Source organism: Rattus norvegicus, chromosome 1 (genome assembly GCF_021556685.1).
Source record: "Rattus norvegicus strain SHRSP/BbbUtx chromosome 1, alternate assembly SHRSP_T2T, whole genome shotgun sequence".
Lineage (NCBI taxonomy): Eukaryota > Metazoa > Chordata > Mammalia > Rodentia > Muridae > Rattus > Rattus norvegicus.
In genome coordinates this window covers 48536964-48552112 of record NC_141534.1, presented here as the reverse complement: position 1 = coordinate 48552112, position 15149 = coordinate 48536964, and the positions used below count along the sequence as shown (strand labels likewise).

Sequence of the window (15149 nt, the reverse complement as noted above, 5' to 3'; positions counted from 1 at the left end):
ACACTCAGAAACCCAGGGTGTCTGTGCACAGACCAGAAGGTGATTGTTCTTCATTTTACATTTGGTTTTATACAGTTTGATACTATTTTAGTGGTAAGCTCTGAACAGCACGCTTCCACTGCGGTTTAAAAATCTCAACAGGAACTGGAGAAAATGGTTCAGTGATTAAGATGACTGCTCTTCCAGTGGTCCTGAGTTCAATTCCCAGCAACCACATGGTGGCTCACAGCCATCTGTAATGGGATCCGATGACCTCTTCTGGTGTGTCTGAAGACAGCTACAGTGCACTCATATACATAAATAAAAAATCTTTAAAAATCTCATTGGGAGTGGGGGTTGGGAGTGGCTCTCAGGCCGCAGTAGCATTCAGGGGAAGCAGTGGCAGGGAAAGAATGCACAGGAGGAGGGACAGAGGACTCATTAGAGAGAGAAGTCTACCTCAGTTAGCTCTGGCAGGGGCTGGGAGCCACTGTGTGGTTTAGGAAAGAGTGTCCCAGAGAGAGTTACGCTTAGTGTGGAAGACTTTTTTTTTTTTTTTTCGGGGCTGGGGACCGAACCCAGGGCCTTGCGCTTGCTAGGCAAGCGCTCTACCACTGAGCTAAATCCCCAACCCCAACTTTTTTTTTTTTAAGGAGAGGCTGGAGAGATGCTGGGGCTACTAGAGAGTGGGCATCCAGTGAGCCCATCTTCAGAGAATCTGATCCCTTCTTTTCACCTCAGGGGTGCCTGCACACAAATGGCATGAACTTGCACAAATATACACACATACATGAAATAAATCTTATAAAAAAGGGAATCTCACTATGGGAGAAGCCATGTTGGTTGCTTCCGGATTACCATTCAGAACTACAGGAGCGTTAAGTAACTTTCCTGAGGGGAAGAATGGCACAGGGAGGCAGAGCGCTAATGCAAGCCTCCTCTCCCAAGGTAGTGATGAAACCACTCAGATGGGCCAGAACCACCTGAGTTTTGGTGAGAAATATAGATTAACACCCCCTCTACACACAGACACACACAGACACACACACAGACACAGACACACACATACACACAGACACACACACACACAGACATACACACAGACACACAGACACAGACACACATACACACAGACACACACACACAGACATACACACAGACACACACACAGACATACACACACAGACACACACATACACATACACACAGACACACAGACACACAGACACAGACAGACAGACAGACAGACACACACACACACACACACACACACACACACGTACATCCTGCCTCACCACTGAGGCAGACGCTGCATTTTAAGATCCCCAGGAAGTACAGATGGAGAATCAGGGATTTGCAACACTGTATCAGTCTTGTTGTTTATGCCTAGCAGCAGAGAAAGGGCCTGAGTCAACCCTGAAGGCTAAGTTGTCCCATGACCTGGTCTCTGTGGTCACAACAGTCATCACTTTCCCTAGCAAATGTGCAAGTTCCGGATGAGGGAAACCAGGCAGGCAATCTCTCGTTCTGGGACCCACAACGCTGATGTTTGATTCTAGATGGACATATGCTTCCTCTCAGGAAGAGAAGGTGTCTGAGACCATGTAGCTGACCAGAAGGCAGCAGCCAAGATAGCATAGCAGGTATCCCATGTGTTGGCCACCTCACCAAGGTCAATTTTACCAAGTGGAACAGCCAACTCCTTCTCTGTTATTGACTCATGGGCAGAGCAGGCAAGAGAGGGACTTGCTAAGGGAGGTAGAAGGTTGGTTATAGTTACATTTTCATTAAAGATGATGTCTAACAATGCAAATCTTCGATACTCTGCCCTCACACAAAGGCATCCCTGACAGGAGGGAGGAATGCTGGCTAGATGCCAGGCTCTCTGTCCATCTGGACCTTCATCGTTGTCTTAAAAAAAAAAAACAAACTACCTACCTACCTACCTGTCTTTCTGTCTGTCTAGTACATTGGTGTTTTGCTTGCATTTATGTCTGTGTGGGGGTGTCAGGTCCCCTGGAATAGGAGTTATAGACAGTTGTGAGCTGTCAACTGGGTGCTAGAATTGAACTCTGGTCTTCTGGCAGGGCAGCCAGTGCTCTCATCTGTGGAGCCATGTCTCCAGGGACAAATGCTATGTTTCCTCCACTGACAAAGCCCATGGCAGCCCTGAACCAGCGAGGACACGTGGCTCTGAGCCTCCCCAAGATCTGCCAGGATGGGGCCCTGTTCTCAGGACATACGTAGCTTCACCTAAAGCAGATGTGAACTGAGGACAAAACAGGAGCTTGCGTGCACGCTGGGCACGGGGTCCAGGAAAGCAGAAGAGAGGCCCATCATCCTCTGGGGCTTTAAGGCATAACAGAATGCACAGAGGTGAGGAGAAAGCGCCCACTCCCTGACACAGCAGACCTAACTAGGGAATCCCATTTTCCTAAAAAAGCTGCTCTCAGGTTGAACTCAGCCCTCCATGTTTGTACATCAGGACATGTTCCTGGCCTCCAGAACAAGTTGCCACCTGACCTCTGCGGTTAATGTGCTCTCAAAGAATCTGGCTCTGAAGCATTTGTTAAGCCAGGAGACTTTGGGAGCAAGTAGCACCCTGCCGGTCCCATATATCGTAAGTGACAGACAAGTGGGGCCTGCCAGGTGCACCTTGCCTTCCCACACAAACCTTGGCAAAGACGCCAGTGCCTGCCCAGCACTGCCTTTGAGCCCAGCACTGCTCTGAACACCTGCCTGGCAGATCATCCGGCTCCCAGGACAGGCTAAGCCGGGAGAGGAGGGAGCAGGTGGGTCTGCTCCCACAGTGCCTACCTCACTTAGAAACTTCTGATTCAAATCCAGAGCTCAGGAGGGCCCAGCCCTCTATCTCGTCCATAACAGTCCTCCCATTCCACTCCCAGGAACGCCCTAGGGAGCCTGAGGGTGCCAGGGTTCCCGCTGCACGACTGCCTTAGTTATTGTTCCTTGCTGTGATGAAACACCATAGCCAAGGCAACTTTGAAAAGAAAGCGTTCGGTTGAGAGTTTGCTAATATTTCAGAGGCTGAGCCCAGGGAGCAGTAGCTAAGAGCTTACATCCTTATCTGCAGGCTGAGGGGGTGAGAATGTGCCTACTAGGGGCTTTTGAAATCTCTAAGCCCACCTCCAGGGACACACCTCCTCCAACAAAGCCACTCCCTCCTAATACTTCTCAAACAGTTCCACCAACTGGAGGCTAAGCATTCCAACATGAGTCTGTGGGGGAGGGGGTGGGGTGCGTTGTCCTTCATCTACCACCGTGGGGAGACTGCTTTTCAATCAGCATTGGGATACCACATCAGTACCATGCCAAGACATCCACGGCAAAGCACACCAGAGCCTGGGCTTCACTCTGTCCCCGAAGAATGCAAGCTTGAAGTGCACACAAAGCACACACACTGCACTAAGCATCTGGTTTATCTTTAGCAATGCCCCAGGCGCTCTGCTCAAAAAGGAGGAGACTTGTTTCTAAGTAGGAGCCTCCTCTGTAAAAAAAAAAAAAAAAAAAAAGTGTGTCAGATGAAACCAGCTTTAATTGGATGGACTGTGGGGTGGATATACTCACCAGCAAGCCCACAGGACAAACGGATAAAGGGACTCTTTCTTCACACATATATTTGCTTATTTTTACAGCAAGAATGGCATTTTACCTGACTTCCTGTCCTCACAGACGGGTCTTATACAAATCACAGCCCCACCACTAACTAGAAGTGAAACCTCAGACACGTTCTTATGCCTCTCTTTGCCTCGGTTTCTCCAAGTATAACATAGAGCTCACTAGGATCTGCCTTATTCTAAGTATTAAATTGATATATTTAAACCACTTAAAATGGCACCAGGCTCATATCACCAAATGCTAGCCAGCTATTGTCAGGTTGAGCCAAAGCTTAGTTAACTGGTTGAAAACCTCAAGCCAACTTACAACAAGCCTCCTCGAAGCTAACAGGCCCCTGATCCGTGTCTGTTTCCTGACACGAATGTTTCAGGCAGAGTTCCGGATCAAGGCCCTGATGACTCTTGAAGCTTTTCATTCACCTCAATTTTCCTGAAGAAAGAATGGGACGTGGCCTTGGCTGGGCTGTTCTGGATTGAGGATGGAGCCAGCAGACAGCCATGTCCTCCATGTGGCAAGGAGCTCTGAAACTTCCACACTTTCAAACACCTACCTGGCCTGATTTGATATTTATCCCTTAGTGGGTTAACTACCATACCACACGGCCCACTCAGAAATGTTTAGGAACCCCAACCTGGTTCCCCAGTCTAGCTCAGATCCGTTTATCTGGGGCTTGAAAGGCAATCAGGTAGGGGGAACCGGTCCCTGTCCTCATTTGGCAAGGCTGCAGAAACAGTATATATAGTCCAGAAGTAGCCCATGGCCCACAGACTGGCACGTGTGCCCAAGGCAGCCAGCCTGGTTGTCTGTAGAACCTAGGGTTAGAGGACCATGACCCTCCACACCTCCCATGCTGAACTCCTTCTCTATTTTAATCAAACTAGCAAACATTAACAATACACATTTTGTCCTCCTGCTTTGAGAAGCAGATCTCCATGACTGACCAGAGGGACAAGTCTAAAATGTGGCCAACAGGCAGAGCTGTTCGAGCCTGCTCTTCTTCCACTGCCTCCCCCCTTGGCCGTTTGCCCCTGCCAAGGGTCTCAAGTACACACAACAGATACTCAGCTACCTTAGGTTCCATTCCAGGGGCCTATGGCAGGAACCCCATTGGCTAATCAGTCAGGGGCCTGAGGAAGGAGTCCGTTTCTGCATCAGGAAACAGGCTGTGCAATTTGCACAGCAAGGGGCAGGGAGCTAGGGAGCAGGAGTATCGAGAAGGGGAAGCACAGAAGCTAGTGGATATAGTCCCTGGGCTATTCTAATAATGGGGTCTCCTCCTGAGCCCACCAGTGAGCCCTAAGCAGATCAGGGGTTCCCCGGTTAAGGGTCACCAACTCCCAAATGACCTGAATCTGCTCACACCATTTCTACCGTGGAGATCTCTGTTGAGTTGATTATGAACTTACATAGTCTGTGGGCCACTGGAACTAGTAACAATGTACTGAACATTTCAAAATGGCTGAAAGAATACATTTAAATTTCTCATCATAAAAACCAAAACAAACAACTGTATTCGAAATGAGTGTGGTAAGTGGCTTAATTTAATTATTCCACATTGTTTGTGTGATACATTGCATGTATCACAACATCGCTTTGTCCAGATAAAGATGTCTAATTTTTTTAATTTATGGCAAAATAAAGCAAATTGAATGGAAGAGAGAGAGAGAGAGTCAGTCAATGTGAGAAAAGTAAACTATCACTCGGTATAGAACAAGTTACATTTCAGGAGGCTCTTTTTACTCAGAGGGGTGTGTGGAAAAATATTAATTTATCAAAATATTGACAACCACTAATACTTTATAAGTCCATGAAGGTTGATTTTCCCTGCTCTGTTTCTCTGTATGGTTTTCATAATTAAATGTTAAAAATAAAATTCCGAGCCACACTGTCCCAATTAGAGCCCATTCAGAACTGAAGTAACCACTTTGCAACAAGAAGAGAGACATGGTTACCTGTTTTCATTTTTACAAACGGGGTGCAGAGAAAACCTGCTCTGTGGAAATGGTCCACATACCGTGATGAGGGGCCCATCAGCCACTGTGACCCTGGCCCAGAGCTCCAATGGCTCAGGTCAGGACCTTCGTGTGTTTCCACCTCTCTTCTGTATCTACACAATGGCCCCTTCGTGGTTCTCACAGATTTTGGCTACAGAACCTAAGAAAATGAACACTCCTAAAGAGGCCTAACTGGGCTCAGGGCCACCTCACTCGTGCAAACCAAGCATAGCTGTGGTGTCTGACAAACACAGCAGCTGGGCTAATCAGGAAGTCAGCTGTTCGTGTGCAACCTTTCTCCAGGAAAACCCCCCAAATTTAGGAGCATTCGCCAACTGTTTAAACCTCACAAGCCTCCTTCCCCATTTCTCCCTGGCTGTCATCCATCAACAGAGGCAAGGCTAGAGGAAGATGAGGCAGAGTTTCAGTCAGCAAACCAAGGTGTACACACAGGGCTGCTCCCACATGCCCTTCCTGGGGGTCTCTAGAGAACCGAGGATCAAAATGTTTCATTTGTCTATCCTGAGTCTAAAAGAGACAGAGACAGAAGAGACGGCGGGTACTACTGTCCCGGCACTCACGTAAGAACATCTGTATACTACAAAGAAGGCTCCACACGCTCACTCGGGTCACCACAAAAATTGTAAAGGCCTTCCGAACTGGTGCACGCGTCTGTGCAGCCTCTGCCTCTGGAAGATCTGGTATCACTGATCCACATAAACGATCCTTAACTGAATTCTATAGACACAGAACGTTGGGATTATTCCTTCAAGAAGCCTCCTGCTAGCAGGCAAGATGATATTGTGTAAAGACCATCACCTTGGAGGTGGTTTAGAACAGGTAAGGGCAGGTTACAGACGCCTTCCCTCACCAACTGCTCATTGTTAACCTGCTCATTCCTAAACTCAGTATCCAATCCAAGAGCCCATCTTTCAAAATTGCCTAAAACCTGTAAGGCAGTGAGCGCACAGTCCCCGAATAGGAGACATTTTTCAAGATGGCACCTCCTAGAGGATATACATGTACTAGGAAGGTCCTGGCACACAGTGTGTGCAAAGATACACTTCCATCTCTTGGCTCAGTCATGGAAGTCGCTTATCATGCCTGGTAAAAGTGTGGACACAGCTCAGAAGAACACAGAGGCCAAGAAAGACTATTCCCCACAAGGCAGGAATCTGGACTCCATTAGGCTCACTGGGAATGCAGCCCAGCATAGGAACTGACTGACCAAGGGAAACAACAGGCTGCCACACCCCTTGCCCATAAGGAAGGAGTCGGGATTAGACTGCCATAAACGTACTGTCTTCATCTGTCTCTATGCCTCTCCCACTGCCACCAACACTCAAGAGGTAGTGAGTCTCTCTTCCTTCCTTGAAGGTTTATTTATGGGGGAGGGGTGCTGGAGAGCTGGCTCAGCAGTTAAACACAGTGGACACTTCCAGAGGACTCAGGTTTGACTCCCGACATCCCCATGGTGACCCAAAGCTGTTTAACTCCAGTTCCGGGGATCCAGCTGGATCTTGTGGCCTTCTCAGACACGGCACATGTGTGTGGTCGGTACACAGACACACACACTGCAAAAACACCCCCAAACATTAAAACGTAAAAAATATTTTGAAAAGATTAGCTGAGTGGTTAACACACGTCATTTATTCCAACACCCAGGAGGTAGGGGCAAAGTGAGTTCCAGGCCAGCCTGGGTTATGAGATACTGCCTCAAAAAAAAAATTTATTCTTATTTCAAGTATACGGGTGTACTGCCTGAATGTACATCTGTGCACCACATGTGCCTGATGACCTCAGAGGCTAGAAAAGAGCATCAGATCTCCAGGAAATAGAGTTACAGACAGTTGTGGACTGCCACGTTAGTGCTGGGACTCATGATCTAGTCCTCTGGAAGATGGCTGCCAACACCTCTCCAGTCCTATTCCTTGGGGGAAAAGAAATGCCAAGGAAAAGAAAGTCACGTAGCTAGCTGGCCCTGGAGACAGGTGGCGATTTCAAGTTTAGAGTTATTCCATCCAACAATGAGGCATTTAGGATGTTTTAAAAGTGCAAAGCAGTATCTTTGCGATAACAAAGGCTCTCTTGTGATCCTCTCACAACATTATCAGCAAAGGCTACAATTTCTTTTAAAAAGAGAAATAAAAAGTGTCATTTTCGTTGACCAAGGAAAACAAACCCATAACTCTGAGTAACTCAGCCAATGGTCTACTGAAAGCAGACGGTTAGGTGTGGAGATAGAACAAGGGAGAAGGTTTAGAATGTGACAATTCTTTTCATCACAACTTCCGCTGTAAAATCCAAAGTACTGTATCATCGCCACCATGCAAGGGCATTGTGGTGCAAACTCAGTTGCGGGATGGGAGACACCTGTTCCAAGTGGCTTCAGAGCCACTCTCACTGGGGTATGAGCACCACTTAGCTTTGTGAAGCCCGACTGAAAGACATTTTAGTCTCTTCCAAGTCACAATAACTTTGTATCATGAAATTAATGTCTGGGTTCTGAGAAATGCCTTCTGGAGTAGACATCTAAAATGGAGTGGAAAGTTCCACAGTTTTCTTTCAAGGCTGCAACAAATGACCACACTGGGACTTTTCAGGACAGAACTCCAATTGGAATAATGTGACACAGAATCCAGCTTCCCTAATCAAGCGACTGAGAGCAAGGCAGCTACTTGCCGTTTGCCTTTTCTGTATCCGTATTCGCCAGCATGTTTTGAGGTCTGGTAAGGTTGCCCAATCTGGTATGAAACTCCGCAGCTTAATCCCTCTACCCACTCACCCTCCCACCTTGACTAGGCAGAGCATGGGGTGTATCCCACCACACCCAGCTCGATAAATTACACATGAATGGCCTGGCCCAGGAAGTAGCAATGGATGTGTTCCCTTTAACACATGTGTATGCACACACACAGATACGTATGCAGCATCTGGAGTCAACACATGCAAACCTGAAGAAAGAACATGAAGCACTTTGCAAACAAGTGCTTTGCATTACTTCCCTCCCAAAATATAAGTGATCCTGTTTAGCTAGGGACACCAGGAGGACGAACAACTGGACACCCACTGTCTCAAGCCTGCCCTCCAAGGCTCGTCATGAAAATCCTACCCATCCTATCTGACTGCTGGCTTTATGCTACCTAGACTTTCTTGCGAATGTCAATTACAAAACTAGGGATCCGGAAGTTGCAGTTACCAGGAAGGCATGCACCGCATGACATCACCAAAATAGCCACACTCAAGGCTGTATTGCCTGGAGCAAGTGTCTTAGAGTCTTTGGGCCTCCGTTTGTTTACCTTTATTACGAGTTAAAAGTGTAAAGGTTGTGTAAGATTGTGTCTCTAAGGTCCTTAGCACAATGCTAATCTCAAGAACTCTATAGTCAATCAATGCAACGGCTTGCCCTCTCCTCAGCCCCAGCATAAAGATAAAGTCACCAGAGAGTATATTTGCTTCCAGGTTCTACTCCTGCTTCTGATGGAGTATTTATAGGAGGCAAATGAAGGGTGCCATCCAGGTTTCTCAAAGTCTGTTTTGGTGTCTACGTGTCATCCTTTCAGGCAAGGCAATGCAGCTTTGGTGTATTCAACAGGTGCACGAGCAAGGGAGCACTAGGTGGACTCCTCCTCAGGGCACCCTCTTCAGGGTGTCCAGAACATGCAAAGCTCCCGCACTGAGCACCAGGAGCGGAATTAGAGCCGGTTGGTTCTCCAGGAACAGACGCCCCCACCCCATCCCCACTCGGGAAAGAGCGCACCCGGAGACACCCCTCCCAGGGGAGAGCGACGCTTCGTCCAGACAGAGGGGCCAGCTCTCTGGTGTCCCTCGCACCTATTACTCCTGTGAACAAGCGCTCCTGGCGATCCCCAAGCGGCCGGGGTCCTCCCCGTCGGGGAACTGAACACCGCTAGTCCCCAGGACTCCACGGAGTCGAGCGCCTTTACTAACTCCCTGGCATCGCCGCCCGCGTGGGGAGCACGGGGAGCGCGGCACTCACCCAGCGTGGCCACCGCGCCGGCCTCAAAGAGTAGACAGTCGCCGCGGCCCCGCGCCTCCAGCAGCACGCTGCTCGGGCCGGTGGGGTCCAGCCGCGCCAGCAGTCGCAGCCCTTTGCTCAGCGCCATGGGCGCCGGGAGCACAGGGGAGCCGGGGCGGGGTCCTGCCCGAGGGCGCGCGGCTTCCAGGAGTTTCACTTTGTGCCGGGCTCCGGCGCCGCAGGCTCCTCCTCCTCCTCCTCCTCCTCTTCCAACGCCAGGACGGCCTCCTCCCCCCTCCTCCTCTTCCTTTTCCACCTCCTCCTCCTCTACCTCCTCCTCCTCCTCCTCCACCTCCTCCACCCTGGCCGCGCTGCGCTACCCCGGGCAGGTGAAGTGGCACCGCCGCCGGGCCGCTCCGACGACTGCCGCGCTCCCCCAAGCGGCGAGGCAGGCACCTGCGAGCCACAGTGGGGACCGGGACTGAGCCCCGTGGGTTTGCTTTCCTGGGTCGGATACTCCCGGACTGTCCTCCCTGCCGGGGGCAGCTGCGGGTGAGGGAGATTCCACACATTCCTCGCCGCGGAGGAGGCTGCAGCGGCGGAGAACATCAGGAGCCCGGACCCTGCCTGGACCGCGGCCTTATATGGGCAGCTGGGGGCTGCGGGCTGAGCAGGGCAGGGAAACCCTGCTGCCGCTTGCCCCGCGCAGCGCCCCCTCCAGCTCACCTCACCCCAGCACCTGCGACCCGGGATGGGGCCCTTGGGTTCTGTGCCTCAGTCTCCTGGAGCGGGACTGCAGAAGCGCAAAGTGACCTTCACTCTGAAGCTACCTTGGTGATTGAGTGTGTGCTTGTGAGTGGTGTGTGTGTGCCTGACACACTCTTTAAATGCTGCCTTCTACCGGGGACTTTAGTTCCCGGTCCAAAGTAAACTGGTGTTTGGGGGCAGGGATTACATCCTGTCGGAGAGATGCGACATACATTCCCTGTACCCCCATTTGCCACTACACCTTGACCTCGCTGAGATGCCCCTGGCCTCGCCTATTAGACTGTCAGGTGGGGACCCGGCCTCTCCCACCTGAGAATCTCAGCACGTGGTCTTGCTTAGCATTGATACTTAGTTTTCGATCCGAAACCTTCAAGCAACCCGAGGGAAGGCCTCTTGGTCTTGGGGTCCAGTCGGTCAGGATTGGTCAATGGTGGCAGACACCTTCAATCCTAGCACTAGGGAGGCAGAAGCAGGCAAAATTTAATTTTTATACAAAGTCACCAAAGCAAAATAAACAGCTGCTCCCTCCAGAGGGGTGACAGCAGTCCTGGGTGGTCCAGTGGAGAGGAAGAACTTGTTGGAAAGTCCTAGAGTAGGCTATCCACCTCCTCCTCCTCCTTCTCCTTTTCCTCTTCCTCCTCCTCCTCCTCTCCCCCCCCCCCCATTCTCCCTCAAACTCTGGTGCACCCTCTCGAAGGTCATCGTCCAACTGCTGGGATCTTCCCAACTGGGCATCCCACAAAAGCTTCAGGCCACGGGCCTGCTCTAGGGTCAACTGGTCACTCTGCTTCCATACTTCCTAATCAGATACCATGGTTACCACACCTTTCTTAGGGGCAGTGGGCAGGCCTGGTTGCCTCGGCCCCCGCTCCCGGGGAGCGGCTTTAGGAGCCCTGGACCCAGGCTCACAGTTAAAGTTGCTTTGTTCCCAAACTCCAGCAAAATCCTTTTCTATATAGTTCCTGAACCACTGGAACTTCCTTCGTGTAGTTGGTAAAAGGGAGTCCACCTTCACCTCTCAATGTCTTGCTGACCCGATGCAGGCTGTCTGCATGGGCTTTGACCCACGGCCACCATCACCTTGTTGACAAAGAACATCTAGCTGTGTTTCCAGGCATTCCGGGTGCCCTTCAGCTCGCTGCCCCTCATGATGGCCACAGAGAAGATGCAGAGGCGCTCGTCGGTGCCCACACATTTCCGAAGCTATCAGGTTCTGTCTGTTTTGGTGCCAAGCCTTGCTCGGTAGTTTTTTGTTTTTTGTTTTTTTTCCTCGGAGCTGGGGACCGAACCCAGGGCCTTGTGCTTGCTAGGCAAGCGCTCTACCACTGAGCTAAATCCCCAACTCTGCTCAGTAGTTTTTGTTGGGGAAACTTTGTCTCACTTGTACTTGGGCATCGCCTCTAGATTTCTGTTGTCGTGCTGTGATAGATACCGTGAACAAAAGCATCTTGGGTAGAAAGAGTTTATTTCCACTTTACAGTCACAGTCCCTCACTGAGGCAAGTCAGGGCAGGAACTCCAGGCAGAAACCATGAAGGAATGCTGCTTCCTGGCTTGCTCTCTATGGCTTACTCAACTTCTTTTTTTGCAAGGAATGGGGGAAGGGGGTAGGGTTTCTCTGGGTAGCTCTGGATGTCCCAGAATTAGCTCTTGTAGACAAGGCTAGCCTTGAACTCAGGGATCTGCCTACTTCTGCCTCCTGAGTGCCAAGATTAAAAGCATGTTTCACAGTGCAGGACTTTCAGCTTGTTCACCTACCTGCCCATGCATGGCACCACCCATAATTGATTGGTTCCTCCTACATCAATCAACCATTAATCAAGAAAATGTCTGGCAGCTCAAGGCCCCAGATCCAGTAACGATGGGTGTTTACCTGACCTACTAGCCTGAGTTCCTTGTAGGTTTTAGTGTCTGTCACCATGGACATGGCTACATCTTGGCAGAGTCTATCCCATGTATGTTAGCAGGAGCCATGTGGCATGGCAGAGGGGCTGAAATCATTTGCTGCCTGCAAAGCTTGTCTGGGCCTCTAGGGCAGGCTGACCAAGTGATGGGAAGTAGCTGACAGGAATGGTTAGTTTCAATGTGCACTTTGCCATTACTTGTTAAAAAAAAAAATAAGCGTATAGAGAGAATACTGATAATCACTCTAGACCCATCGACAAACATAAGGCACACAGAACTTAAAACCTGAGAACTGAGTGTAGGCCCCATGGCTTTCCAGTTAGCAGAACCTTCCAGACTGCACTCTCTCTTCAGATGGCACTAGAGTCAACAAGAGCTCCCCAAATACTCAGATACACACACAGACACACACACAGACACACACACACACACACACACCAACCATGTGTGCTTGGCAGCTCCAGGCTGCCACACAGACCAATGAGTGCTTTAAGGTCCAAGCCCAGAGCTCCTCCTGCCCACTAAGCAAGTGCCTGCCTTCCCCCCGGCCTATTTCTGAAAGTCAAAAAACCTATCATTCAGGGGGTTTGGTATAGAAACTGTGGCTGGCGTGGGTACCTATAGCCCTAGGGTGGACGGAGGCCTAGTTAATTCCCTTTTGAGGCTAAGATGCACCTTCCACATGGGGGTGGCAGTCTGGCAGACAGACCTTGGGTGCCCTCTGAAAATAAACATCTACAAAAACAACCCAAGGTTCACAGGCACAGGGGAGTTCCACATGCCAAGAACAGCAGAGGTCTGCCTGCGTTCAGAACGGTTTCGATTCAGGGAGAACTCTCTAGTGTCTGGCTAATATCCAGACTGGTGGAAACCTGGCAGAGACTTAAACAATCAAACCTGTACCCAACAAACAGGTAGGAAGGGGCTCAGCTGCTAGGGCCTCCCTGGTACAGCAGGCAGAAGGATTCCTCGGGTGTGTCCATTCCAGTGTGTCCTTCCTGTTCTGACCCTTATTCAGGAACAGCCTGCTTGAAGAGTCTACAAACTGTCTTATAAAAATTCCTGTAAATAGTCACTCTGAGTGGCAGCAAAAGTTCCAGAAAAAGTTACGAACGTTTGGGTTTCACGCCACACAGACCTTCTATCAGTAGATGGTGCTGGGGACTGGAGACTTACGAGGAGCAAGCTTCCATCCCAGGAAGGATACCAACAGGCTGAGCGCTGACCTCCCCCTGGGTGTGTGAAGAGTCACATGGTGCCTTCTGTTTCTGTGTATATTTGGAAGTGTGGAGATAGAAACTTAATATAAAACACTTAGAATATGCATTTGAAATGTTTCCTAAAACATTTCACCAAAAAGCCAATTTTGAAAAAAATAACTTTAAATTACTATGTGGTGATTCTCTTTTGAATAAAATCAATTAGGTCAAACATGGCCCAATAACACACACACACACACACATACACATACACACACACACACACACACACATACACATACACACACATACACACACACAGACACACAAACACACAGACACACAAACACACACACAAACACAGACACACAGACACACAAACACACACACACACACACACACACACACCTCTCACCTATCAATGACTTTTTTCTGATTCACAGTCTTGCTAGGCAGCTGAGGCTGGCCTTGGCTTTGAGAGCCTCCTGCACGACACTGCCTGCAGTCTGGGTGTAGGCCAGATTAACAGGCGCTCAGAGTAAAGACCTGAGCCTGGCTTGTCCACTCTTAGTAAGTCTCACAGTGGATGTCCGGGGCTGGGGTAGATGCTCAGCAATGTCACCAAGGATTTGGGCAAGTTTCCTCTCTGAGCACGCTGGCTTCTTGTGTCACGATTACCAACTGTCTGCTTTAGCTTGCAGCATCACAAGGTCATTCCGGGTCAGGGAGCTAAGACACCAGGAATCAAAACTTGACGCATTTGTTTTACTAGAAAAAGGCAAAGCTTTTAAAGCCATTTTCGGCTGAAGCCTCATTGCCTACAGCTGTGGTTCTCGGTGAACTCAGTGACGTCTCCATTCCTTCAGTTGTGGTGGATAAAAGATGAGGGTACAGATCCATGGGTTTGGGCTAAACAACCACATTCTGCCACATGGGGGCACAGCCAGCATGGTGAGGAGCAGAGGAACCCTTAGTGGAGTTCCCAGTGAATATAAGCCGTTGACAGGAGCGCACCACGTCAAGAACCCAATAGGCTCTTTCCCGTGGGAAATGACAAACCTTTCCCCTAGTCCAAGTGTAAATATTGATGATGTGTGCAGAAAATGTCTACCTCATAGCACCCCATCCCCATGTCTATGGACCGAAGACGGCTCCCCTACTGAGGCTGTTTCCTACAGAGGCTAGCTAATGGAAGAAGGCATGGGTACACATGTGAAGTCTCCTCACTCCACCTGTGTTTCGTAAAGCTTGCCTCCTTGCTCAGCTGTATAGTAACCCCACCTCTTGTTCACCTCTATAATGAGTTTCTGGGGTGCTGTAGCTTCTGCATCAGTCTACCCCAAACTAGATGTTTCTGTCTGTGTGTCTGCTTTTTACTCCCTCACTACTCCTAGCCAGATCATGTGCCATGTGAAGGCCAGTAGGACATCTCTTCATCTTTAAGCATAAAGCTAAACCTAGAGTGGGCATAGTGGTGAATACTTTTAATCCCAGCATTTGGGAAGCAGAGGCAGGTGGATTTCTGTGAGTTCAAGGGCAGCTTGGTATACAAATCGAGTTCCAGGACAGCCAGGGTTATACAAAGAAACCCTGTTTTGGAGAAAAACAAAAGTTATAACTTAGTAATAAAGTGCTTCTGAGGGCGGTTAGGCAGGTGCAGTCCAGCGCCTAGAGACGTGCTTGTTTA

General features: G+C 49.6%; 1 protein-coding gene and 1 pseudogene across 14 annotated transcripts in view; both read right to left on the bottom strand.

Annotated features, from left to right (window-relative positions):
• Positions 1-9813, bottom strand: part of Synj2 (synaptojanin 2) — a 102077-nt gene extending 92264 nt beyond the window's left edge. For 11 of the 14 annotated variants that reach the window (XM_087594776.1, XM_087594799.1, XM_087594782.1 and 8 more), the window contains exon 1: positions 9613-9813. In XM_087594776.1, coding sequence (XP_087450902.1) covers positions 9613-9739 — 127 coding nt within the window. In that variant the 5' untranslated portion in view covers positions 9740-9813. 14 annotated transcript variants of the gene reach the window in all.
• A 1133-nt stretch (positions 9814-10946) lies between these two features.
• On the bottom strand, positions 10947-11754 carry LOC148006944 (mRNA turnover protein 4 homolog pseudogene; annotated as a pseudogene).
• Between the last annotated feature and the right edge of the window lie 3395 nt (positions 11755-15149).